Genomic DNA, 27,560 nt, shown 5'->3' with positions numbered 1-27,560 from the left:
ACTTAAATTCTGTATTCAGCCATCGATTAATGTTTTTTATTTTCATTTGCATAAACAGTATCAAGTATTCTTTGAGTCTTTCAGTACAGTCACAAGTATTAAGTAGTCTTCAGACCAATTGTCAAGTTGCATGTTGAACGTCTTTCGCACCGTACGAAGCCAACCGTGCTGACTGGAGGTGCCTATTTGATGACTGGTGCTGATTTGGAATACATTTAAATCAGATGCATGCGGCTCCGGAGCCGAAGGTTCCCGACCCATGCCCTAGAGTAGTGGTTTATCAACTCTTGGTTAGCTACTGTACCCAGCCTTGTTGACTTTTGTCGCAAACGGGTATCCCCACCCCCCACCCTTGCCTGACCCAACACGTTTCTGAGAAATAAATGCGTGAATAACGAACAACAATGTGTTAACCACCAATTGTCAAATTCGTTCTCGCTCGCCAGTTGGTCGATGGAAACCGACATTGTTTATGGTCAGCGAGTCTTCGATATCGCTCTAGATTGCCATATGGATTAAAAGCCGCTGCCACCACCGATCATGTATCATTCATGGTTGTTGAAACCGGTTTTATGTTTTGCCTTTTGTGGCTGCTGCATTGTTGCCCTTCACCGCACCTCCGATTCGCATGGTTGGCTGCTTATGATGCCAAAGAATTTCAGCAAAGTACACACTCAACAAAACCGGGTTTGCCGCACGTATGGAAGTGTCCGTAGCAGCAGCAACAACAACCCGCCATAATTAGCCCATAGATAACGAGGGGGACGGCTTGCGAGCTGCCACGGTGGGGGTGTAGTGGTCAGCAGCACGCCACTGAACTTCGATCCCAGAAGTCACCGTTCGACTTCGATCTCCCGGTGCGGCAGTTGTTTAAACAATGGAGGGGGGGGGGGAATTTTCTCAACTCCCACCCCCCGATCTCTCACCACCCAGCAGCACCAGCAGCTGCGTCCATGGGTTCACCGCAGTGTTAGTCTACCAGCTGGGTGCATCTGGCGGGGCGGCGTCTGCACTGCCACCACAGCCTCCGTTCTCCACTCGGCCCGGCTCCTTCACCCTTCCCGGCTCGGCGGGAAGTGTTGAGTAACAGCACTCGGCATACACGGCAATGGCAGCAGCTGAAGCAGCACGTTTTGCAAAACCTCCACCGAGTTTCTCTCCTTTGCTTCTGCATCTACGAGCGAGACTCACAATAGTAGGGAGAATTGTACTGCTTAAAACGAGTCTTTTTTAAAACAACGGTTTTATCAACAACTTCGTTTAACTCACAGTCGAGAAGTACGTCAATGGCGCCTGAGACACGCGGCGCCTGCGTTTTGTGCGAGCCGATTCCACAGTTTAGGGACCCCGCGTCGTTTTTGAGCTACACAAAAATATATAATTAATAAGTCGCCCATACAAAAATTTGTATTGCTTGAAAGAAGGCAATTAATTGATGAATTGGGGTGGGGGGAGGGGTTCAGTTGAGTGTTATCGGCACTGTGGAGGCAGTGAGGGTTAGTGGATCGTACAAATCGTGTGAAACTCCCAACAGGTGAGCATCAAGGAGGCGCCGTCATACACCGATGTTGTCTGCCGGCCGAGTCGCCCTTGAAATCAACCTCCAGATTCTGGATCGCCAGAAGCACGCGGTGCGGCAAAGTGTGGACGAGCCTTCATCTGTTGCAACTCCCTTCCCGAGGAGCCGCACCGTGGCTCACCAAAAGGCAGAACAGCAAAACATGCCCAAGCAATTGATGGCGCTAACCATCAATTCGCCGGCTCCTCGCTGCATGGCTGTTGCTGCCTTTCTGGTCACCTGGTTCCTCCTGTCGCCTCCGAGTCGTCCGCTCTGTGAGAGCGAGCAACCACTGTGCGTTGGCGGCACAGCGTCACGATCTGACGTGATTATTATTGTTATTTGTATCCTCATGCAGCTTGTCGGCATTTGCTGTTGCAATTAAAAATTTTTTTAAATTACATATTTGAGAGGCCACAGGCTGTCGGCGGTCTGACGTGGCGTTACTGCATCCATGTGACCGCCGCCTCTGGCTCGTTCCGGTAAGGGACGTCACAGGAGCCTGGCGACGAGAGTGGGAGGTTGGCGATCGTGGAGCGGCTGGCGGCCCTGTAATCCACACGGTGGAGGCCACGGCAATGTACTTATTTATCCAGGAGAACCACACTTAGTTTTATTATTTTTATTTTAAGAAGTTTTCATCCAATTCATGATGGGTTGTTTATACTCATGGGAGAAAACCCACATGTGTGAGGGAGCAACACTCTATCCCCGTACAGATGGAAACAGATGGCGATTAGTCTACATGCTGTACTGCCTTCTCCTGGAGAGCCAAGGTAGGCCACCTCCTCTACGCCCACGGGAATGGAGTTTCACAACATTTGTGTGACCCACCAGTGAGGCGTTGGCGGACCGTACGCACGCGTGAAACTCCCCCTCTCCACCTGTGATCGCCGGGCATTGCTGCCCCCCTGGCTTAGGGTCAGGGGACGATGGCAGAGCAGCAAGTGGGACTCATTTCCATCTGTAGGGGGATTGGGTATGAATCCCCCCCTCCCTCGCACGTTTGGGGTTTTCTCTGGGTGCTCCATTTTAACTCCCGCATGCTAAAAACACTCATTGAATGTAAACATCCCAAATAGAGGATCACAGTACTTGGGCAATTGTTGTTAGCGACGGTTTTGGCTTTGCCTTCCCCTCTTGCGTGCGGTTTACCGTGCTGCCTCTAAATATTTCTCTCTGAATCACTCTCTAAATCACTCACTCTGAATCAATCCCTAAATCGTTCTCTGAGACCAAACGAAAACTGCACGCAGCATTACAATTCAAATGATCCGAGTTTTTGTTTGTTATGAATGCGACGGAGCTCGCCCAGGCAGCGAGAGGACGACTTGTTCAGATCTGCGACGGGGTCCTCGTGGCCACGCTCTTTGAGTGCAGGTGGCCCGGGTTCGAACCACACTCAGAACTTTCTCCCTGGCGATATTTACAAATTGACGCGATGATGCCACAACGCGATGGTGCCACGTCATCGGAAGTGGGAGGTGAGGATGAGGGAGGAAATTACATCACAGGGAGGTGAGGGTGTGGTGGGAGGGGGGGGGGGTGATGTCACGGGGAGGTGAAGAAGAGGCAGGAAGTGACGCCGTGGGAACTTGCAGCCTGTGAAAAATCTGGCAGAAGGAAGCGGTGACCGCTAGCCGTGAAGTATGGTCCAGTTCTCCGCGGTCACGTGGCCACTTCCCCAACCGCCCTGGCAACGGCGGTGAGGGTGAAAGGTGGAGGGGCGTAGGTCAACCCGAAGGTGCCTTGGAGGACAGGGCTTTGTGGGGCGGAGTCGGGGCTGTGGGGGGCGGAGCTGGTGAAGGTGAACTCTTGCATGAGTGCGGAGAAGAAGAGGAAGAGTTCGACGCGAGCGAGAGATTCGCCCAGACAGGAACGGCGACCTGCACACGCGCAGAGACGCAGCACAGACACGGGGAAGGGGAGGGGGGGGCACAGCCGTCGCGCATCTCTCCATGAGGTCGCTTGAAGAAGGCACCAAGACACGAGAAGGTCATTCGGCCAGGGTGACGGACTTTCACGGAGGAAACCCACGCAGAACCGCGGGAGAACATGCAAACTCCACACATACACTCCGCAGAACAGAGAGGTTACAGACAAACTCCACACACACACACACACAACTACCCTCACACAGTTATTCACTCGGACTGACGTGCCACGCTAGCTACACCATACCGAGGGTCACCCACACTGCCCGGTGCCAAGCTAGGTGCACCCACCGATGCCGAAGGGCATGAAGGCGTCCCTCCTGCGCAGGCGGCCGTGGGGGTCGAGGAACCTCTCGGGGTCGAAGAGGAGTGGCCGGGCCCAGACGCGGGGGTCCACGTGGCACGCCCACAGGTTCAGCAGCACCACGCTGCCCTGGGGTACAGTGAACCCCCGCAGCTCTGCGCACAGACAAAGTTCCCCCGTGTAGCCCACGCAGTACCATTGGGACAAGTGCCGTTAGCGAGGGGGTGATGTGGCCAACACGACTATGCCGGCCGGGCCACCTTCGTCTCCCCAGTGCTGGTGTTTTGCACACGCCGCACCAGGAACTGATTTTTTTAGGCTAAGTCGACCGAGGGGAGGCCCAGAACTGGTTAAAATAATCGTCACTGGTGTTGGTGGCCGTGAGCGGAAAGCGCAGTGTGGTAACCACTGCGCTTCCACTCCCCGCACAGAGATCCCCCATGCAGCCTTGTTGGGGCAAGTGCGGTTAACGAGCACCTTGAAGGCCACCCATGAGTAGGGGTGGCATGGCCAGCACCACCACGCTCGCCCAGCCACTTTTGTCTCTCCAATGCTGATGTTTTATACACATCGCACAATGTACTCATTTGAGGCTGAGTTGACTTAGGGGAGACCCAGGACCGGTTAAAATATCAGTTATTGGTTGTGAGCAGTCTTTGCCGGGTTCACAGCACAGTGCAGCGCTAATCACTGCACTACCGCTCCCCACTTTGCAATACGCAGACACCTAAACACATACAAAGTGCACCTGCACACTTGTGTGTGTATACGTACGCACGGAGCGGGTGGCCGAGTGGGGGATGGCGAGCGGCACCACGGAACTCAGCCTCTGCACTTCCATGATGGTGGCGACGGTGAGCGGGAGGCGCGGGCGATCGCTCAGAGACACGCGGCGCCCACGGCCGACCACCGCGTCCAGCTCGGCCTGAACGCGCGCTGAGACGTGGGGACACGGAGACGCTCCCTCACCAGCACACTCACCCACCCCTTCACTCACCCACCCCTTCACTCACCCACCCCTTCACTCACCCACCCCTTCACTCGGCCACCCCTTCACTCACCCACCCCTTCACTCACCCACCCCTTCACTCACCCACCCCTTCACTCGGCCACCCCTTCACTCACCCACCCCTTCACTCACCCACCCCTTCACTCGGCCACCCCTTCACTCACCCACCCCTTCACTCACCCACCCCTTCACTCGGCCACCCCTTCACTCACCCACCCCTTCACTCGGCCACCCCTTCACTCACCCACCCCTTCACTCACCCACCCCTTCACTCACCCACCCCTTCACTCACCCACCCCTTCACTCACCCACCCCTTCACTCACCTACCCCTTCACTCGGCCACCCACTCACTCAGCTAACCACTCACAAAATACCCAGGCAGGTGCTTCGTTTTGGTGGGGCTGATGGTAAGGCCCCACCTCTTAGTGGCACACTCCAGTTTCAGCAGAAGCGTCTCTAACTCCTCACACACACCCATTCATTCATCCACCCGCCTGCGCATTTCCCGACTCATTCAACCACCCACTCATTCACCCGCCCACTCATTCACCCGCCCACTCGTTCACACCACTCGCCCGTCCGCTCGCCCGCCCGCTCACCCTGCACGGCCGGGTAGGTGCACATGAGGAGGAGGCACCACAGCAGGGTGTTGGCCGTCGTGTCGGTCCCGGCAATGAAGAGGTCGGCGACGATGTAGAAGAGGTCATCGGCATCCAGCCCTCCCCGCGTCCCTCCCGGGGCCTCCCCTCCTCCCTCCTCATCGTCGTCGTCGTGGCCTCCGCGGGACTCGACGAGGAAGGCGTCGATGAAGTCGCGGGGGTTTGCGGGATCCAGGGTCTCCTCGTGCTCACGGATTATCCCCTTGGAGAGGCGGGGGTTCACAATGGCTGTGTCAGTGGGTGGGTTCACAATGGCCGTGTCAGTGGGTGGGTTCACAGTGGCCGTGTCAGTGGGTGGGTTCACAATGGCCGTGTGGGTGGGTTCACAGTGGCCGTGTCAGTGGGTGGGTTCACAATGGCCGTGTGGGTGGGTTCACAGTGGCCATGTGGGTGGGTTCACAATGGCCGTGTCAGTGGGTGGGTTCACAATGGCCGTGTCAGTGGGTGGGTTCACAGTGGCCATGTGGGTGGGTTCACAATGGCCGTGTCAGTGGGTGGGTTCACAGTGGCCATGTGGGTGGGTTCACAGTGGCCGTGTCAGTGGGTGGGTTCACAATGGCCATGTGGGTGGGTTTATAGTGGGTGAGGCGAATAGTTTCAGCACATGGTTTGTGTCTTCCCTTGGCCAAAAAGGGTTTCCTATAATTGCTAGGTGTCTTCTATTGGGTTAGTGGGTGGGTGAATAGGTGAGTATGTGGGTAAGCGAGTGTGTAGGTGAGTGCCCCTAGGCTAGACCGCATAGCAATCATCGCCACCCTCCCGCCTTTACTGGCCGACTAATGCGCAGAGACAGCTGCCACTGGAGGCGCCCCAGGCTAGACCACGCAGCGGCACTGGCAGGACCCCCCTGACAAGACCGTCGCGAGACTCGGCGGGGCTCTCCGGACCTTGAGGAAGCGGGACACCTCGTCCACGGTGGAGAAGAGCTCCCGGAACGGACCGCACGGCAGAAAGCGGAGCGCCGGCACGACGTTGATCAGCATGGCCGGGCTGTTGGACGCCAGCTCCATGCCGCGCACCATCAACCGCAGGGCACAGCGGAATCCGGCACAGCCTTCATCGTCGTCCTTGCCGCCGCCGCCATCGCCGCCGTCGTGGTTGTGGTAGTGGCGGGAGAAGCAGAGGCCGCAGATGACGTTGGCGACGGCGCCGTGTATGAGCGGCGCCGGGGAGAAGGGGGCGACCGCCCCCCCCGAACGCGACGCAAGCGTGCGGAGCAGACTCGACACCTCCCGCTCCACACGTGTCTCCAGCAGCCAGGGGGAGGTGGGGCCGGGGGAGGGGATGGAGCAAGATTCGGATCTGGATCCGGTTGTCTCGGTTGCAGTTGCGGTTGCGAGTCCGGCTCCGAATCGGCGCAGCGCCGCGTGAGAGAAGCGGCGGTGGCGCTGCCACGTGGCCCCCAGGGGAGCGAACACGATGCCTGCGGTGTGGGGCGATTTGGGGAGAGAGGGCCACCACCACCACAACATGACCAACAACCACTCGCCTAACAACACTCCCATCACAAAGGCTAGACTATTTCAGCTCCATCTGCTCTGCCACCCCTGCGCCTCTACTCTCGATCGTCCACCATTCTTACGCCACGATGGCGATGCCGACCTAGGGGAGGCCCAGGACTGGTTCTGGCATCATCATCACTTGTCTCGGGTTATTCGCGCAGCGTGCTCACCACGACACTGTCACTCCCCACCAAATCACTCACTCATTCCGCATTTACTCACACAATCACTACTCAACTACACCGTGTGTGTGGCCTTACAAGGAAACATAAATAGGTGACGCTTCGGGCAATACCCCTTCTTCATAGGGAGGCCAGAGAGACAGAGTGGACGCTGCTAAGAGCTGGAGACTGCACCTGTTCACAGCATTGGGGCCTGACGAGAATCACATTCTGCACGTGTCTCCTGATTCACCGTTAAGCAATCGGTGTACGACGCATCCCCGCGAGCCTCTGGCTCTCAGTGGCTCTATCGATGGTCTCTGTGCGAGTCCAAGTATCGATACACCCACGTGTACGCCTGCGCTGTGCACGCACCGCGTACGCGCTGTTGCTGCCACTGGGGGGGGGGGGGGAGCCCCTTCTCACCCTTGCGCCGGGTGACGAGGCGGACGAGGGGCAGGTCCGGGCGGCCGGCGAGGGCCTCGGGGTGGTGGCCCAGCGCCTCCCTCACGGCGGTGGCGCCGCTCAACACCACGACGGGCGGGCGGCCCGCGACCGTGGCGATGCTCATCACGTCGCCATGGCGACGCGCCAGCATCTCCAGCGCAACGTGCAGCAGCCCTCCCGCTGCCGTGGCAACAGGGCACCGCGTCGAACGGTAACTAAGAGAAGCAATACCTCGCGGCTGCCGTGGCAACGGGGCACCGCGTTGAACGGTAAATACGCGTAGCAATACTTCGCGGTTTCCGTGGCAACGGGAGACCGCGTCGAACGGTAACTGCGCGCAGCAATACCTCGCGGCTGCTGTGGCAACGGGGCACCGCGTCGAACGGTAAATACGCGTAGCAATACTTCTCGGTTTCCGTGGCAACGGGGCACCGCGTCGAACGGTAACTACGTGAAGCAATACCTCGCGGCTGCCCTGGCAACGGGGCACCGCGTCGAACGGTAACTACGCGTAGCAATACCTCGCGGTTGCCCTGGCAACGGGGCACAGGTAGCTAAGTAACGCAGAGCTTGGTGCCATGGGAACGGGGCAGCAAGTCAGTCGGTGGGTAACTGCGTGAAGCCACCACGTCCATTGGTAACTAAGCACACATGCCGCTGTCAGGACAACAGGGCACCATGTCAAACAGTCGGTAACTTGGTAAAAGTCGACCTGGTAACGGGGCAACTGCGTCAAACTACCCCCGAAGTCAAGGCGCCACCAACCAAAAATCGATGACAGAAATTGACAAAGTCGTGGTTATCGCGATAATCGTCACGGCGAGGGAAGTGGGGGGATACGTGGGTTCCCCCCCTCCCCTCCACTCCACCCCCTCCCCTCCACCTCCCTCCATCCCCCTCCCCTCCATCCCCCTCCACCCCCCTCCCCTCCACCCCCCTCCCCTCCATCCCCCTCCACCCCCCTCCCCTCCACCCCCACCCCCCTCCTCTCCACCCCCCTCCCCTCCCCTCCACACCCCTCACCTCCACCCTCCATCCCCCTCACCTCCCCTCCACCCCCACCCCCCTCCTCTCCACCCCCCTCCCCTCCCCTCCACCCCCCTCACCTCCACCCTCCATCCCCCTCCACCCCCCTCCCCTCCACCCCCACCCCCCTCCTCTCCACCCCCCTCCCCTCCCCTTCACCCCCCTCACCTCCCCCCCCTCCACCCCCCCCAACCCCCCCTCCCCTCCATCCCCCTCTACCCCTCTCCACCCCCCTCCCCTCCATCCCCCCTCACCTCCACCCCCCTCCCCAACCCCCCCTCCCCTCCACCCCCCTCCCCTCCCCCCCCTCACCTTTGCGGTTCTCCCACCACAGCGCGGGGAGCCCCCCCACGAGGGGCCACGCCCGCGGGCCGGGGGGGAGAGGCCCCCCGGCGGCCGCGGGTCCCCGGCGCCGGAGCCAGAGGGCCGAGAGGAGCGCCGAGGCGACGGAGACGAGGGCGGCGAGGAGGAGGAGAGACATTGGGGCCAGGAGCCCCCCGAGTTACTGTGGCGGCCTCAGTTACTACCCGCGGGCGCTCAGCGCTGATACTAAAAGCGGAGTTTGGCTGCTGGCCATCGAACGAAGACGGTCACTCGCGTCGCGTCTGGATGAGCTTCTGCGGCCGTCTGGAACGTTCTACCGATATTAGCAAGCCGCTGGGAGTAATGCACTTTTAAATCGTCTATCATCTAGAATCTAGATTGACAAACCCATTTGTCTAGAAGCGTTTTTTGTGTTTTGGTCTCCTTCCCCTGCATCTTCGATTAGCACCGTTGGTTTTAGGCACGTTGCCAAATAAGTTATACAAAGCCAAAGATCCCCCGTATAGCCTGAACAGAATGTTGGGGCAAGTGCTGTCAGCGAGTAGCACCTATGAGGGCCTCTAATCCTGGCTCTGCAGCGTAGACTTCAGCCCTGGCTCTGAGGCTCTATCCTGGCTCTAGAGCTGAGACTCTCTCCTGGCTCTAGAGCTGAGACTCTGTCCTGGCTCTAGAGCTGAGACTCTGTCCTGGCTCTAGAGCTGAGACTCTGTCCTGGCTCTACAGCTGAGACTCTGTCCTGGCTCTACAGCTGAGACTCTCTCCTGGCTCTGGAGCTGAGACTCTGTCCTGGCTCTGAGACTCTGTCCTGGCTCTGAGACTGTCCTGGCTCTGAGACTCTATCCTGGCTCTGGCTCTGAGACTCTGTCCTGGCTCTGAGACTCTGTCCTGGCTCTACAGCTGAGACTCTGTCCTGGCTCTACAGCTGAGACTCTCTCCTGGCTCTGGAGCTGAGACTCTGTCCTGGCTCTGAGACTCTGTCCTGGCTCTGAGACTCTGTCCTGGCTCTGAGACTCTCTCCTGGCTCTACAGCTGAGACTCTGTCCTGGCTCTACAGCTGAGACTCTGTCCTGGCTCTACAGCTGAGACTCTCTCCTGGCTCTAGAGCTGAGACTCTCTCCTGGCTCTACAGCTGAGACTCTATCCTGGCTCTGAGACTCTCTCCTGGCTCTGGAGCTGAGACTCTGTCCTGGCTCTGAGACTCTGTCCTGGCTCTGAGACTCTGTCCTGGCTCTGAGACTCTATCCTGGCTCTGGCTCTGAGACTCTGTCCTGGCTCTGAGACTCTGTCCTGGCTCTACAGCTGAGACTCTCTCCTGGCTCTAGAGCTGAGACTCTATCCCTGGGCTCTGGCTCTCGGTCACGGCTCAACTCGCACCCACGTGGTGTCCCCCAAAGCCGCGGGGCGGGGCTTGTTGTGACGTGACGCCATCAGCGTGCGCGGCATCACCCGGCCTCTCGTCTCGGGTCACAGTCGCTCTAATGTAGCATCTGTCCTATACTGTATCATATCTTATGTTAATACATGATAACAGCATAATACTATGCTGGGCTGTGTTATTATACTACCATGTTGTGTGAATAGATTTGGGTAACGTTAGGGGACATTCACTTCGGAGTCCAGTCCGTGTGTTGTATTGAATCCACTCCACGTTTTGTATGGAATCCACTTCGTGTTGTGTACTCAATCCACTCCACGCGCTCCATTTAATCCTCTCTGGGTGTTGGATTGGTCCTGGTAATTATCTAGAGGTAAAAAAACCTCTGAATTGGCATTCGTCCTGGGTTATTATCTAGAGGTAAAAAAACCCTCTAAACTGGCATTCGTCCTGGGTTATAATCTAGAGGTAAAACAACCTCTGAGTTGGCACTGGTCCTGGTTATAATCTAGAGGTAAACCCCCTCTGAGCTGACACTGCTCTATTTAAGACCGGAAGCAGGTGGATTGCTTCACTATTCTGGCAAATCGCCCGATGATACTGGTTGATGTAATTACCAGCGAAACGTCGTACTACTCACGTTGTAAATGTGGAGTTACTCTCCAACACACCGGTGGGCTCAAGTAGTAACTATTTGGCGTTTTGTTTACGTGACAAATCCTTTACTAATTGGTGGTGGAGGGTTTCGAAAATTTTCTATTTACGCGATCGAACCCAAAAACCTTTATTATGAACAATATTGGTCGCGAAAGCCGACGTGTTAAACTGAGGTAAACCCCCTCTGAGCTGATGCTGGGTTATAATCTAGAGGTAAAACCCCTCTGACCTGACACTGATCCTGGGTTATTGTCTAGAGGTAAACCCCCTCTTAACTGACACTGATGCTGGGTTATAATCTAGAGGTAAAACCCTCTGAGCTGACACTGATGCTGTGTTATAATCTAGAGGTAAAACCCCTCTGAGCTGACACTGATGCTGTGTTATAATCTAGAGGTAAAACCCTCTGAGCTGACACTGATGCTGGGTGATTGTCTAGAGGTAAAACCCCTCTGAGCTGACACTGATGCTGGGTTATAATCTAGAGGTAAAACTCCCTCTGACCTGACACGCCCCTCGAGTGACCACGCCCCGCGGGCCGTGACGTCACGCGCCACCCGGAAGTGGAGGCTTGCGCTGTTGGTGGGCGGGCGATAGAGAAGGCAACATGGCCAAGAGCTACGATTGCCTCTTCAAGCTGCTCCTCATCGGGGACAGCGGCGTGGGCAAGACCTGCGTGCTCTTCAGGTTCTCCGAGGACGCCTTCAACTCCACGTTCATCTCCACCATCGGTGGGTCGCGGCCGGTCGGCCAGGGAATCGCGTGGAGGTTGCATCTCGGTCCACGGTTGTTCGGGGTTACGATCGCTGTATGGCGGCGGTGGCGGTGGTGGTGGTGGGGCAGGGCGGGTGGATTAAAGTTTGGATGAACTCGGCCCCGGCCTGGGATTGTTCAAAGTAAGTGGGTTTAAACTGCTGTTGGTTGGCCCATGGCGAGTGATGGTTGTGGTGTGTGAGACCAAATGGGCGTTGTAGTTATTGGTGGGCGAGTTTTGTGAGGTTCAGTGAAACTTTGAATGAACTTTGTCCCGGCCTGGTAATGTTCAAAGTAAGTGGATTTAAACTGCCGTTGGCTGGCCGATGGCGAGAGGCGCTTGTGTGGGAGAGAGAGAGAGAGACCAATGGATGTGCAGTGTTGGTGAGTGAGTCAGAGGTTAAGCAAAACTTTGGACGAACTTGGTCCCGGCCTGGTAACGTTCAAAGTAAGTGAATTAAACCGTCTCCGCCATAGTTGTTTAGCTGGTGGCGAGAGATTGGGGGGGGGGGCACCGTGGTTGTCAATGGACGCAAGTTAATTTGTGGGTCTGAGTGTGAGTGAGGGTGGAGGGGGGGGGGGTCCTAAAGCGGTGGATGAACGCTGCCCCGGCCTGGTAATGTTCAGAGTAAATCGCGTGGTGGGGTGGCGCGTGATGATGAGGCCTGGCCTGGTTGTTGGTGTCTGTGGTGGATGTGTGGGTGGGTGAGAGTGGGGAGAGGAAGTGAAACTGAGGGTGGACGCACCTCCGGCCTGGTCGCCTTCAATCTGGAGCTATCAATGCCGTCACCGGCGGTGAGTGGCGGCTGGTGATGAGAGATAATACGTTTGTGGGGGTTTTTGTGCGGATGGAAGTTCTGTTACGTGTGTGTGTGGAGTGGGGGTCGGTAGCGGTTAGTGCTGCGCTACGAACCCGGCGACCCGAGTTCGATTCCCGCTCACGGCCAACACCAGTGACGAATATTTGAACCGGTCCTGGGCCTCCCCTAGGTTGACTCAGCCTCAAATGAGTACCGGGTGAGATGTATAAACATCGCCACTGGGGAGACAAAGGCGACCGGGCGTGGTGCTGGCCACCCACCCCCTCGTGTGCCGTGCCGGCCTTAATAGGTGCTCGCTAACAGCACTTGCCGCTACAGTCTGGTAAGGCTATACGGGGAATCTTTGTCTCTGGGGTCGAGGTACGTGTTGAACCCTGGCTGGACTTTGTCCCGGCATACTAACGTTCTAAGATATACTTAAGTGTGGGCGGGGGTGGCCTTTAATGAATTCCGTATTTCAGGGCCCAGGCGAACCACGTTAAACAGCTCACCTTAACCACGTTTAGTCTTCACGACAACGCTAATGATGACGTCGTGTTAAGTATTATACAGCATGACGAATGCACTGGGACCCATCATATTTAGCAGGGAGGGCGCTCCTTTGCCTATAAACGTTTGGCAGTTCCACCAGCATGGGTTCAGTGTAGCGCTGAATGCCAAGTGAGACACTTAACTTTGGAAATCGGTCCAGAGTTCGGCTGGCTGCGTGGAACCACCGCTGCAGAAATTGTGTGCTCTTATTAAGTCCGTGGCACCCGATGGGATGTTGTACGTGGGGAGACGGATTTGTTATTTTTGTTATTCGCCCGACATTAGCCCGGCTCAAGGACCTTTTGCCGAGGCAATGGGAAAGCAGCCGTCGCAACGCTCCTGTGAACCACCCTGGGGAGCGGTGGTGTAGCGGTTAGCGCTACGCTGCGCTACCAACCCGGCGACCCGAGTTCGATTCCCGCTCACGGCCAACACCGGTGACGATTGTCTGAGCCGGTAATGGGCCTCCCCTAGGTCGACTCGGCCTTCAATGAGTACCTGGTGCGGTGTGTAAAAAAATCGCCACTAGGGAGACAAAGGTGGTCGCGCGTGGTGCTGACCACCCACCCCCTCGTGTACCGTTGTAGCCTTCATAGGTGCCGGCTAACAGCACTTACCCCAACAGTCTGTTACAGGCTGTATGGGGGATCTTTGTCTTTGATGTGACCCCGTACACGCCCCCGCCCCCCCCCCCCCTGTGCGGGGTCACAGCAGTGCCGGTCACTTCTGACCCATGGCGCTTTCTTCAGTAATGATGGCAAATTACTTTGGAGCGTCTTTTTCTTGATTGCGATTTATTGTGCGTACACACAGAGCCCTCTCAACACTTTGCCCGTGGCAAGTGACCGGAAAGTTTTGCTTTGCTCCGTTGAACAGTTTGATTAGAGCTCTTGGTCAGGTCAGGAAGATTATCGTTTCGTCTGAAAGGTTGTTGTTCGGAGTCCTATATATATACACACATCGCCAAGGTCATCACTTGAGATGAAACATCTCATTTGCAAGCGTGTCCTGGGCATCAAGTTTTCAGTTTCATTTATTAGGTATAGCCCTGTGAGCCATTCGGCTCTTGAATCGGGTGCAACCGCAACAAACAAAAAACTAAAACATGAACAAGAAAACATCTTGAAGTGACTATGTGACTATGTGCAAGCAGAAAATCCAAGAAAAAGCACCGTACACCAACACTGCAAAAATCCCAGTGGGATGCAAGTCAAACAACAACTTAGATTAAGGCCATCAGTCTAACTCCGTTTTACAACAAACAAACATGGCCAAATCAAAACAAGTGACACATACCCCGCAAGTACGCAATGACAACGACAAAGATCCTCTATATAGCCTCAACAGTCTGTTGGGGCAAGTGCTGTGAGCGAGCACCTATGAACGCCGGCATGGTATATGAGGGGGTTGGTGGCCAGTATCACGCCCGACCGCCTTTGTCTCCCTAGTGGCGATGTTTACACACCTCACCAAGTACTAATTTGAGGCTGAGTCGACCTAGAGACGTACACATACTCATGCACGCTCGCGCGCATACAAATACAACTCGCACACACGCGCACTCACACAGCAAACACGGAATGACACGTATGCAAATGATTCAAATGTGCAACGTATACAGTATGTACGTTTGTGTAATGAACATTGCACACAGTCCAACACAAAAAAAATGCCACTGCTGTTCGTATATAATGCACTCTGGCTGTCACAATAGCAGATGTTGTACAAGAGTTGTATATTTTAGTCTGGAAGATGGTTTCATGTTATACTTTCACTCGTTTACCCAGGAAAGCCTCACAGAATCTCAAGACTCGTGTTCAGGAGGGTCCTGCCAAGTTTTTGCAGTAGGGGGACGATGTTGCTGCTGTATGTGATCCCAATTGAGAAATTTGCAGGCGATTTCTCAGCATTGGGATGTAGTTTGGCCAATGTCGGCTACAATGCATGTATATCTATTTGTTTTATCTATGGGAGAAAACCGGGCAACACTGAGGAAACCCACGCAGAACAGGGGAAGATACAAACTCCACGCTGAGAGGCGTCCGAGATGGGAGTCGAACCCAGGCCCTTCTTGCTGCGGGGCACGAGGTGTCACCGCTGCGCCGCCTTCACGTCCCGCCCAAATGGTGGCAGGGCTAGTGTGCGCGTGTCTCTGCGAGTCCAAGGTCCAGTATCGAGGAGCCCACCCTCGCATCCTCCGCTGGTGAGGTCACTCAGCGGTGAGCTACGCGCAGGGGAGAGCGACATGACAACGCGTTCCATCCGAAGGTTGAACCGGCTATTATCTGGCATTTATCCCCAGCCATGCTCGGTCCACCGATCGCAACCCCGCCACGTCAATCATTCACCCAGCACCTGCGCTCGAGCTGAATTCATGGTCGTGGTCGTCGAATTAAATAAGCGAGACAATTCACCGGCTTCACGTATCAGTCGTAACAAAAAAAAGTCGCTATTGCGCATTTGGTCAACCACACGGCCCTCTGGGAGTGCGTAATTCCAGCGACGTTGGCCTCGGTACCCTCATCACGGTCTGAATTAGGTGCTCGCATATAGCGGTTGCCCCAACAGTCTGTTAAGGCTATAAGGGGGGATTTTGGTCTTTGTGTGTGCACGTGTGTGTGTGTGTGCGCATGTGTGTGTGTGCGCGTCACCAGGGGGAGCATAAGTGCAGCGGTTAGCGCACTACACGACGAACCCAACGACTCGAGTTCGGTTCCCGCTCACGGCCAACACCGGTGACAATTATGTGAACCGGTCCTGTGCCTCCCGTAGGTCGATTCAGCCTCAACTGAGTACATGGTGCGATGTGAAAACATCACCACTGGGGAGACAAAGGCGGCCGGGTGTGGTGCTGGCTACCCACCCCCTCGTCTAGTGTGCCGGCCTTCATACGTGCTCGCAAACAAGACTTGCCCCAAAAGTCACGTAAAAGCTACATTTGTTGTGTGTCAGTGGGAATGTCCGTGTGTGTGTGTGTGCTGAGTGTGCATTGTGGGGTTCCCCCACTGACTCACTTGGCGGTTTGTACTCTGACCACTTGACTGGTCGCATCAGGCTGCGTCCCATCGCTCCTCTGTCTGCCGTGCTCCCAGCTTCCCCGTGCCCAGCACGGCGGCGACGCAGCGGGGGAACGCGTTCTCCGCTTGGCGCAGAGGTTCGCGGTTCAAACCCAGCGGCCGCCCTGGTTATTCCTGCGGTGTTTAACAACCGTTACAGGAATAATACTAAGACGGGCTGTCTGCATCACGGTGGACGTTAAAGGGCCCGTGTCGTCAGGGTCTAAATTGTGGAAATTGACCGCTAATTACTGAATGGGGATCACACACACATCACCGATCATCGCCCCCAACTGGCCGACTAATTCCTGCTTGCATCCAAGGCGCGGAGTCACCTTGGGCCACACAGGAACAGCTGCCGCGGGGGGTTGTTGCCCCCTTTTGAATGCGAGTGAGATGGGATACGGCGGTAAGTCGCCGATCGTGCACGTGCAGCGCGCTCCGAGACGCGGCGGCGGCGCGTACAGGAGGGCGCCGCGCTACCCACCACACGATCGTTGTCCGCTGTCTAACGAGGCGCGCGCGCTCTGTTTTGTGTCCACCAGGAATTGATTTCAAAATCCGCACAATAGACCTCGACGGAAAAAAGATCAAGCTGCAGATATGGTAACGATCCTGCGCTCATCTTCGTCTGCTTACCCACTTGTTACTGCTGCTGCTTCTGCTGTCATTCAGTGCCGTCAAATCACGTCATTGGCACCGTTTGGTACGCGCGCTGCCGTCCTCGTAGCGCAGGGCGATCGTCGCCAAGGAAGGTGCCGCAGCGTTTCGCAGACACGGTCTGCGGTCGTTTAACAGTCGGGGCGATATTGCTGTGCATTTCCCAATTGAGTGTTTTGTGGCTGAATTTCCATATTGGGAAAATTTTGGCCGTAGCGTTTTATAGACGACGCGTCCGCAATATTAACCAGGGCTGCCTTCTGGACTTGAACCGTGAACCTCTGTAACCAGTCGCACAAGGCGCTGCCGCTGGGCCACGTCACTGCCCAATTAATCCATGGGCAGCTAGTGAAGAAGCCGGATCAGGTGACACTGTCATTCTGACTTCCTGCAGTTTCCTGAAGATGGCCGATGCATTTCAAGGCTGAGTCAACCTAGGGGAGGCCGTGACCGGTTCAGATATTCGTCACCGGTGTTGAGGCTGTGAGCGGGAATAGAACTCGGGTCGCCGGGGATCATAGCGTGGCGCGGGAGCCACTGCTCCAACGCTCCCCACAAACGTAATGAATCACAATTGTTATGAATCACACTGCACAATAATAATATAAATACACACAGTGCCAAGTATTGTCTGGCCCAGTGACTGTGCAACATCGCTCGCAACTGGTTAACTCCTCCTGGCAGAAGTAGACAGAGCGACTGTTGTCTTCCTCCAGCAAACAGAGAAGATATCTTCACTGGGCATAGTGTGTGAGTCACTGTGTGCAAATGTCATCAATTCTCCTGGCACTCGGGGCCAAAGGGTCGTCACATGGGTGCCCTCTGGCCGTACATTCTGCGGAGTAAATAAGACAAAGTAAACAATCTACAATGGTACCTCACTGCTAGGCATGGCAGTTACCAGATTGCATTTCTTTAAATCCGATTGGAGATGCCACGGTGGAGTAAGCGGTCAGCAGCACACTGGACTTGCGATCCAGAGGCCGCCGTTTCTATTCCATCTCCCGGCAACGCGGCAGTTGAAATATTGGGGGCGAGTTTCTTAACTCCTGCCACACCTCCTCTGTCCGCCCAGCAGAATCAGAATACGTGTATTTATTTTTATGTGTTGGAGGAATCCGATGAGCTATAGAGCTATTTTTTTACAGGTGAACAGTTAAGCAGTGTAAATGGGTGGCGGGTGCAGTCATCCAGTAATTCCTGTGTGATGGGGTAAAGTGTGGGTACGCCTCTTCCAGCACACCTGGTAAACGTGGAAGAGTAGGCCAAGTACCACTGCTCCAGTGTTGTAGGCCCTTCCGCCAGCAGTGGCGTGAGGAGCCAACTGCGGGGCTACACCTTTACCTTGCTCACCTCGCTCTTAGACTCACTCTAGAGGTGAGTACCTGGTCTGTTGTGTAAACATGAGCACTGGGGAAACAAAGGCAGCTGGGTGTGGCTTTTGCCACACCTACACACCTACCTCTTATGTGCCCTTCTGGCCTTTATAGGTGGTCGTTACATCACTTGGCGCAACAGTCTGTTCAGCCTATATGGGGGATCTTTTTATTTGTGTGTCTATGAGTGTGTGTGACCGTGTGTCTGTGTGTCGGTGAGTGTAACTACTCCGGGTGTGGTGCTGGCCACCCACCCCCTCGTGCGCCTTGCCGGCCTTCATAGGCGCTTGCTTAACAGCACTTGCTCTGACAGTCTGTTCAGGCTATACGAGGGATCTTTGTAACTGTGGTCAATCTCTTGCAGGGACACCGCGGGCCAGGAGAGGTTTCGTACCATCACGACGGCGTACTACAGGGGAGCAATGGTGTGTGTGTGCGTGTGTACGTGTGTATGCGTGTGTGTGTGAGCGCGTGTGTGTTTACTTACTTGTTTCATGCCTTAAGCACCCAGGTTGCCTTTGCAATGGAGACGACGTTTCACGTCTCAATGTGTTTTAATTTAATCTCCTGGTTAATTCGTAATAATAATTGAGAGCACTTTATATCGGTGCTATTGTTCTCAGCGTGGGGCGATGATCACGCAGGAAGGTGCTGCTGTGTCGTTTCACAGTATGGGGGCAATGATTGCGGCTGTGTGTAATGGCAATTGAGCAATTCACACGGTAATTTTTCGATATTTTATATTTGTACCGGTACCGCATCGCCAGCACACGATGGCCTCCTCCTCGTTTATAGAATGATGCCACAGGATCGTTATTGTTCACCGTGAAGCAGACAGCGCGTTCGTGTCGTTAGGGTAAAATACGCACCGCAGTAATAACCAGGGCGGCCTGCTGGTGTGGAACCACGAACCTCTGCCCCAAGTGCCTCCCCCCCACCGCTGGGCCGTGTAGCAGCAGCCGCCTGATGGTTTTCGTTACGACGGCTGGTCTGCGCATCGCCGGGGTCCCAACGCTTTCCCAGCTCCGGTCGATTAGAGTCAAAGCACCGGCCCCCGTCCGTTCGTCTGTAACTTACCGAAAACCGGCCAAGTTGATCAGAGCATTGCCCAAACCCCCGGAGACGCACAAACCGGCACTAAAAGACCCCGCCTCGGCAGCCTGGCCCTGCTGGCTGAAGCGCACTCTCTCCGGGGCGGAGCCGCAACACGAGCCCCGTGGTTTCATCGCAGCCTACGGGGGGCAGGGGGGCGGTGTGCCGCTTCCAGCGAGCCTGGTGTGAGAGCGCAACCGTCGTCGTTATCGCTTTTAAAATTCTTCCAAGGACGCACATGCGCTGGAGAGCGAGCGTCATGGAATCCATGCACGTGCCTGATTGTTCTTCCTCGTGTGCGTCGCCGCCGTGTGTTTGGCGCCCCGGCTGTGCCTGCACGTGCGCCGTGTCGTCCCGACAGGGGATCATGCTGGTGTACGACATCACCAGCGAGAAGTCGTTCGAGAACATCAAGAACTGGATCAGAAACATCGAGGAGGTTCGCTTCTAATTCCTGCTGCTGTTATTACTGCGGCTGCTACTACTGCTGCTACTACTGCTGCTACTACTGCTGCTACTACTGCTGCTATGATTGCTGCTGCTACGACTATTGCTGCTACTGCTGCTTTTACTACTGCTGTTGTTAGCACTAATGCTGCTGTTACTACTACTGCTGCTGTTGCTGCTTCTGCTGGTGCTTCTGCTGCTGCTAGAGCCGGCCGCGTTCACTTGGCGAGCGCCGGAATTTCTGGCATGTTTGAAAAAAAATCTGTCTCACTGCACTTCTTCTGTCTCTCGTTCTCGCTCTCTCTCGCTCACTCACATTCTCTCCCTCACTTTCACTCGCACGCTCTCTCTCGCTCTCTCTCCCAGCATGCCTCGGCGGACGTCCAGAAGATGGTTCTGGGCAACAAGTGTGACATGAACGATCGGCGGCAGGTGACCAAGGACCGCGGCGAGAAGGTACGCGACGGTGGCGTCCCCAGGGCCGCCAGGCCGCTGGGCCCGTAACGTGCCGGCCCGGTTCTCGATGCAGCCACGCCACGGTCCCCCGTCACCACCCCCCACCCCCCACGCTACGTGAGCGTGTGTCTCCTCGACATGAACCCCCTTCCCCTGTCTCTTCCTCTCCCCTGCCCACAGCTCAAGGGAAGCGACTGTAATTCCCAACTCGGGTGCCTCTCTCTCTGTGGCGTCTGTGTGTTCTCTCTCTCTCCCCCTGGTCTGCGTGGGTTTCCTCCCGGACTCTCCGGTTTCCTCCCTCGTGTGGCTATGAGCCGCTTGAAATGAAGTCACGGGCCGAAGGTTGTCCAACGCTGGTGAAATGTTATTTGATTTGTGCAGGGGTGATAATCAAATCGCCCTGTTCAGCAACGCTATTATGGGGGCAGCAGAGTGGTGGCAGCGCAGTGGAAACACCTGTGCCTCGTAGCAAGAAATGCCTGGGTTCAATTCCCAGCTCTGGTGCCTTCCTGTGTGGAGTTGGTATATTCCCTCCCTGTTCTGCATGGGTTTCCTCTGGCTTCTCCAATTTCCTCTCGCAGCTTGAAACCCCGCACCATGTGACTGGTGTTGGCTAAACAACTATTCACAGGTGACAAATCACCCGTGCCCCGAACCCGGTGGGATCTCGTTTGGCCGCCTAGAAATCCTCCGAAATTTTTGTTTTTTGTTCCGTCTCCCTTGGTCTCTGTCAGAGCTTCGGATCCGCGCTCCGATCACTCGCCCTTTTGGTTAGGCCCATTCCGTTACTTTTTCGTCGGCACTCCACCAACACCCTGCTCACTGCCGCCTCCTTATTCGCATCACTTTGCTCCCGGGCCGCCTTCAATTACTGCCCTAGGTCCGCGCGCTCTAATGCGGTTCCTCCGTTGCGATGTCCCCGCGACCGATACCTGTGCCCGTATCTTCTTCACGTTCTTCGCGAGCTTGGCCGTTGGAATTCGGCCGTCGCGGTATTGTTGAAACGGGAGGCTCCACGCGCTCTCGACATTTTTGCTCCGCAGTTGGCGGAGGACTACAACATCCAGTTCATGGAAACGAGCGCCAAGGCCAGCATCAACGTGGAGGAGGTACGCAGAACGGCAGAACGCGCCAAGACACCTCGATGCGCGTGCCGTGCCGTGCGTGCTCTGTGCCGGGGCAGGCGCAGTCTCTGTGGCATTCAGTTGGGCGACGTAACGAAATTGAGTTTGTGTGATCCATGGAGCTGCATCCCGCTTCCTTTACATCTCATATTGCATTTCATCTCAACACACTACGAAAGGGGGCACCCCCCAGTGGCAGCTGTCGTTTCTGTGCGAGACACAAGGTGACGAGGCACCTGGCTTACGAGAGGGCATTAGTCCACCAGGAGGTGTGAAGTTTTTGAATTTGGCTAGTTTTAACCGTAACGCGGGCACACAGTGGCCTACTCGTTTTGAAATACCACGCGCATAATATTTTCTACTTAATAGGGTGGTCTGCCAGATTCGAACCTCTGCAACAAGCGGCTACCACTGAGCCATGAGTGGTCACTTTCAAGTTAAAGTTTGTTTCGAAATAGCAGCACGCGATGGCGTGCTGCTCACCAACGGCAGGGCGGCTCGACTCCCATCCGTGTGCCCTGTGTTAGTGTCACGTGACCACCACATTGCATGTACAACGCTCCCAGCCTTTTCTAGACCATCTCGGAATAGCCGAACGTGTGACCGAATCACTGTTCAAACCACCAACCCGGGACTTAGAAATGTGGTCGTGTTACTGCCACGGTTACGAATGTGTATAATTATATATGTTGTATTTCAAATTGGATTTATAAATGTCACTCGGGAGTGGTAATTGAATGTACGCTGCAGGAATGTTTATCTCTCTCTTACTTAATTCTCGTCCGCATCCCCTTGTTTTGCTGTCCCATAAGGCGTTTTTTACACTGGCCAGAGAAATCAAAGCGAAAATGGACAAAAAGATGGTGAGTGTTGTTTAGTCTACTACTTTACATGATTGTTATAGTTATTGCATGTTATCATTACACGTGTTTACCCAGAGAAGCCTCGGCAGAGTCTGTTGTTCAGGAGGGTCCTGGCAAATGTTCCCAGTAGGATACAATGTTGTTGCTGCATTTGCGTAATTTGCAGGTGATATGTCAGCATTGGGATGTTTTGTACCAATACCGGTTACATTGTGGGTGTGTATTTAGCTATGAGAGGGAACCGAAGAACCTGGGGGAAACCCATGCAGAACAGGGGGCTAACATACAAACTCCACTCACTCGCACACTCAAAGAAGACAAAGATCCTCTGTACAGCCGGAACAGATTTTTGGAGCCAGTGCTGTCAGCGAGCACCTATGAAGGCCGGTACGGCACACGTGGGAGTGGGTAGCTGGCACCACACCCGGCCTGCTTTGTCTAGCAAGTGGCAATAATTACTGAGTTGAGGCCGAGTCGACGTAGGGGAGGCCCAAAATCGATTAATAGAATTGTGACCGGTGTTGGCCGTGAGCGGGAATCAAACTCGGGTCACCGGGTTCATCGCATAAGTGTAGAGCTTACCGCTACACTTATGCTCCCATACGCACATTCGCGCACTGTGCAGAACAAAGACACACTCTCACACGCGCGCCCTTACAGACACAACGGACCTTCTCGCGCTGCGAGGCACGAGTGGTAACCACCACCGCACTGCCGCCCGGGCTTCACTGACGCCGCTGACGGATTCTGCTTCTCCTTGTTGTCGTTCTGTTTCCGCAGGAGGGGAACACTGCGGCGGAAAACAACTCGGTGCAGATCACGAACGCGTCGCACTCGAAGAAGAGCAGCTTCTTCCGCTGCGCCCTGCTCTAGGCGCCGGCGACGTTGAGACGGCGCGCGGCGACGACGGCGCCGACCCCGCGACCTCCACCATCGCCGCCCCCGCTTCGGACGCTGGGGGTGGGGGGGGCCCGCAAGCTGTGGAGAGCGTACTTTTCACGTGGCGAAAGGAATGAGGCCTCGACGTTTTGCAGACTCTTTCTAACCCTCGGCCCCTCCCGTTTTTTTGTACGGGAAAAGAGAAAAAGCAGTGACGTAGATTCTCGCGGGATTTTTTTTTTACGCTGTTCGCTAGCAATGCGATTTTTAACCAAACGGGACTTTTCTAATTTACGCACGGGCCATCATCGGCTATCACGCGACCGCGAATTTGTTATTCGGACAAAATTCGTGTTTATATTTAATAGCAGCTCGTTCTTAACGCACCAAACGGCCGCCAGTTACTTACCACTCGCGATTCCATGGGCGCGTCTTTGGGCGCGACCGTCGTTCTGATGAAACTGAAGCTGAGCCGCGCGCGTCGAGCCGACACTAGCAGAGCACTCTGTGCCGCTTGCGCTTAACAGTTTACTCTCGCCTCGCTGGCACTGTCGTAACCGCTTGGCAACCGCCGATCTCATGCTCCCGAACGCTCGAAAACGGCCCCGGGAATGCACGGGCGAGCGATCGCGTCTCCTGTCCCGATGCGCCGCGGCATGGCCGCATCGCCCCGCATCGTGGTGCGTCACTCTCCTTTATTCCCAAAACGTTCGTTGCACGTTCCCCGAATCCGACCACGTTGCCGCCACCGTCGCTGCCGCTCGGGAGTAGGGGAGGCGATTTGGCAGAGTAAACGATCGGCTCGGCTGTGCACGCGCATCGCCCAAACAGCCACGAGCATCGTTCTGTTAGCTACGTGTGTTCTCCATAACGACCCCAACAATAACTTTTTGCATTATGAATTCGGACCCATATCTAACAGAAAGAGGGCCCTTGCCTATAAATATCCGGCAGTGCACCGGTCTGACTGCTGATGAGACACTGGATGTCAAAACCGGCCCAGAGTTTTGGCTCTGTTTAAGCAGTACTGCTGAGAATATATCCCTCCCAGAAGGAAGGCCGTGGGATGTGTAAGACTAATGGGCTGTGTAGTGAAGAAAAAAAGATGACATTTTTATATATGGAGAGTCCGATATGGGAAGTGCATCCGCACATCGAACCAGGAGACGCTGCCCTTCGTGGATTTGGGCCTCTTGCAGAGACGCGCAGCACGTGCTGCCCTGCTTGACGCCGTTGCATATCGGAGCGCTTTAACAACGTGATAAGCGACTTGCATAGCATGTTGTCGTCTCGGCACATTCTGAAAGGGGCACCCCAGCGGCAGCTCTGCTCCGGCACCTGCGCTGCAAGCGGGCGTCAGTCCACCAGCAGGGCGCGACGATGGCCACTTCGTCCGGTCCCGGTTTTGTAACATACTCGTGCAAGGGAACCCTGCTGCTGTGTGGAGATACTGAGCTTGCAATTTGCTTCTTATCGGCGGTGTCACAAGAACAAGATCCGTCCGCTTCCCGCACCGCCTGGCGCTGCAGATCTCTGTGCTGAAATCTTTAACGCAAATGCTTTTACGAGGGTTATGAGCAGAATGCTGTTCTGGGAATTATTTTTGCGCGCCACATCCATCCATCTCGCCTTATTTTGTGCTCGCGCTGCTTATAACACCTTTTTGTACGATGACGAGAATATGGAATATATCACTATTCCAATTTAGGATGATGATGATGATGGATATGCGTACGTTGTACTCTAGTCGTAGTGCCTTATGCCGATAGTCCGTGCTCCGAGGCAGCCTCACGGCAATCCCGAAAATATCGAGTGGGAGATTTAATCCTTGCTCCAACCGATTTAATTTTGAGCATTCCGATTCGCGTTTACAGCGCGCTCCGTTCCGGGCCGCTAGAGCCAACGAGACTCGTTCTCGCGAGTCCTCGCCATCAACGTCTCTCCCTCTCCCGTCGCGATGGCGGGAGAGATTGTCGAAGGAGACATTACGGCGTCCCAGCACAAAGCTGGGTTCAGTTCGTCATTACGGACACGGCGACATCGTTCGCTGAAGTCGTTGTGACAACGAACTTCACTGAACACGGAGGCTTTCGTAGCCAATGTTACGATTCACAGTTGATTTATTTGGTTTAGGCCACGTAATGACCGGGTCATTTGTGCTGATAAGATCCCTCTGCCATCTGACACAGCCAAACATTGAATTGATACGTGGTGCACAAGCGCTTCAGGACACACCGGTTGTTATCGTTTCTCTCGCTCACCGGTTAATTTTAAGAACAATTCTCACTTTGCTAAATATTGTTGTACACATGACCATTTAATCCAGTTTTGACCATGTCCAGTCGTGTAGGGGCCTTAACGACACATTTGGCCAGATGGCTACATGGCCTGATCCTACTTGAATGGGTTGGGGGGGGAGTGAATTGGTGAACGCGGAAGAAACAAGAGCGTGGTGGTGGGTCGCGAGGACCAGAGTTTAGGAAACCGTGGTTTTAAATGTTGGCAGCGCATACGTCGTTAGGATAATGAAATGCTGTCTCCCCTCCCCCCATAACCCTGTGTTGTTTACTTGGGTGTAGGTTTGCTGTACTGTGTTATGGGAACGTGAATAGTCTGATTCACATGAATGACATGCAAATACGAATTTTATTATTGTTACGCTTGTTTACCCTGGGAAAGCCTCACCGAGTCTCAGACTCTTTCAGGAGGGTCCTGCCAACTTTCTTCCTGTAGGGGGCAACATTTTGCTGTATTTTTCCCCATTAAGTAAATTTGCGCTGTATTTTTATAATTAGGCAAATTTTGCCCCCCTGACGCTGGTACGCAAAGGCCTACGCTGCTTCTAATGTGATGTAACTCGAGGGGATATTTAACATCCACTGTGAGTGAAGCAGACGGCACCTAGTATTTTACAGATGAAAAACACCGCAGTATTTACCAGGGCGGCCTGCCAGGACCAAACCGTGAAGCACCACCATCGCTCGTGTATTGGCGACGTAAAAATAATAATTAAACCCTCCCAAAGACAAAATTTAAGTGCAATTTACCTTCGTAGTTTAAACTGTTAGTGAATTAAAATCGTGCTCATGACATGGACCTTTATCATTGCAGTTGCCCATCTGTTTAATATATAACGCACACAATCGTTGGGAATGTTGATGGGGAATGGCCGGGCGTGGTATAGCTATGCGGCTTATCTCCTGTTCGCGAGGTCAGTTTTCGCAAAGGCCCTGTATTAACATTCACAACCAAAATCCAGGATGTGGCCGGGGTGGCTCAGTGGTTGAGTGAGCGGCTCGCAATCGGAAAGGTCATGAGTTCAAACCCTCGTTGGCGGTGGGGGGACTCGCCCATTCATCGTCATCCCGACCTCCGGTACCCACATTGGTTGTCCTCTGAAGAGACTCAACCTTGCCATAGTAATGTGGAATTTCCATTGGAGGTGAGCGCCGATGCCCAAGTGTTCAATGGAGCAGGAAACGGCTCTTGTCGCTTTTTGACTCGGATGCAGTGGTGGATCGTGCTGCTGTGATTCTCATACCTGTCAACCACTTGTCAGTGCCCTACCTTATTACAGACCAACTCAGACCTTATTGGTCACCCCGTGCCCTTATAAATCTCAACGTTCATCCCACAAAGTCCCATCACAAGAGAGAAACACAAACAAAAATAAACTTTTTTGTTTGCTAAAGTTCCCTGTACAAGGATACGGGTAACCCGTATGGGTTGACGGTTATGGATGATGTTCACTCAATATTAGAATTGGTCTAGCGCGGGAGGAGTCTGCAACCAAAATAACCAGAAGCGCCTTTTCTCTTTTCGAATTCCTGTAATAAACCCAATATTTCAAGAGGCCCGCAATGCGCTGTGGTGAATACGAGACGGGGGTGGGTCCTTTACAAATAACGCAGCGGTCCTTAAGAGCTGCAGGTTGCCGATCCCCTTCCTCAACCCCGGCGCGTTGGCTCGTTTATAAATCCGTAAGCCCGCCAGGATCCCAGCAGCATTGACGAGTCTGCAATCGATATGAGCGACGCTTGAATTTTCGTGTTTTTTTTAATATACCCAGCGGCAGGAGGACATCCTACGTACTTCGGTAATTTAGCAACGAGAATTTAAATGTGAAATTTTGGCCCAATGCAAGCAAAGGTGGGATTTTCGTCATTAAATAAAGGCCGCAACAACGTAAGAGTATGTAACAAAAAATATAAATTTGATTCGTTCCACGCGTGGCTGTCACGCTCACGCCGTGCGCGCCTGACAAATGCACGCACGTGTCACAGCGTTGGTCTCCGTCGTCTTGTTGTTGCTGGCGGTGTCGGTGGTATGGGGGGAGCGGTAGTGTAGCGGTTAGCGCTCTGCGCTACGAACCCGGCGACCCGAGGTTCGATTCCCGCTCACGGCCGCCACCGGTGACGATTATATCCGAGACGGTCCTGGACCTCCCCCTAGGTCAACTGAGCCTGAAATGAGTACGTGTTGCGATGTGTAGACATCGTCGCTGGGGAGACAAAGGCGGCCGGGCGTGGTGCGGGCCACCCACCC

General features: G+C 54.8%; 2 protein-coding genes across 2 annotated transcripts; one reads left to right on the top strand and one right to left on the bottom strand.

Annotated features, from left to right (window-relative positions):
• Positions 1–55: 55 nt before the first annotated feature.
• On the bottom strand, positions 56–10,383 carry LOC144945826 (cytochrome P450 2U1-like). Its single transcript, XM_078874374.1, has 7 exons — positions 8,914–10,383; positions 7,555–7,755; positions 6,353–6,888; positions 5,406–5,667; positions 4,571–4,732; positions 3,784–3,951; positions 56–3,444 (listed from the first exon to the last, which is right to left on the bottom strand). Exons 1-7 carry the CDS (start codon positions 9,080–9,082, stop codon positions 3,227–3,229), a joined length of 1,716 nt encoding a protein of 571 aa, XP_078730500.1. The 5' UTR covers positions 9,083–10,383; the 3' UTR covers positions 56–3,226.
• A 1,125-nt stretch (positions 10,384–11,508) lies between these two features.
• On the top strand, positions 11,509–26,111 carry LOC144945825 (ras-related protein Rab-8A-like). The gene is made up of 8 exons (XM_078874373.1): positions 11,509–11,688; positions 16,664–16,724; positions 18,519–18,579; positions 19,608–19,685; positions 20,060–20,149; positions 21,193–21,258; positions 22,086–22,136; positions 22,917–26,111. Exons 1-8 carry the CDS (start codon positions 11,565–11,567, stop codon positions 23,007–23,009), a joined length of 624 nt encoding a protein of 207 aa, XP_078730499.1. The 5' UTR covers positions 11,509–11,564; the 3' UTR covers positions 23,010–26,111.
• Positions 26,112–27,560: the final 1,449 nt, after the last annotated feature.

The sequence above is a fragment of the Lampetra fluviatilis genome, chromosome 39, assembly GCF_964198595.1.
Source record: "Lampetra fluviatilis chromosome 39, kcLamFluv1.1, whole genome shotgun sequence".
NCBI classification, from domain to species: Eukaryota; Metazoa; Chordata; class Hyperoartia; order Petromyzontiformes; family Petromyzontidae; genus Lampetra; species Lampetra fluviatilis.
This window is presented reverse-complemented; position numbering and strand designations above follow the sequence as displayed.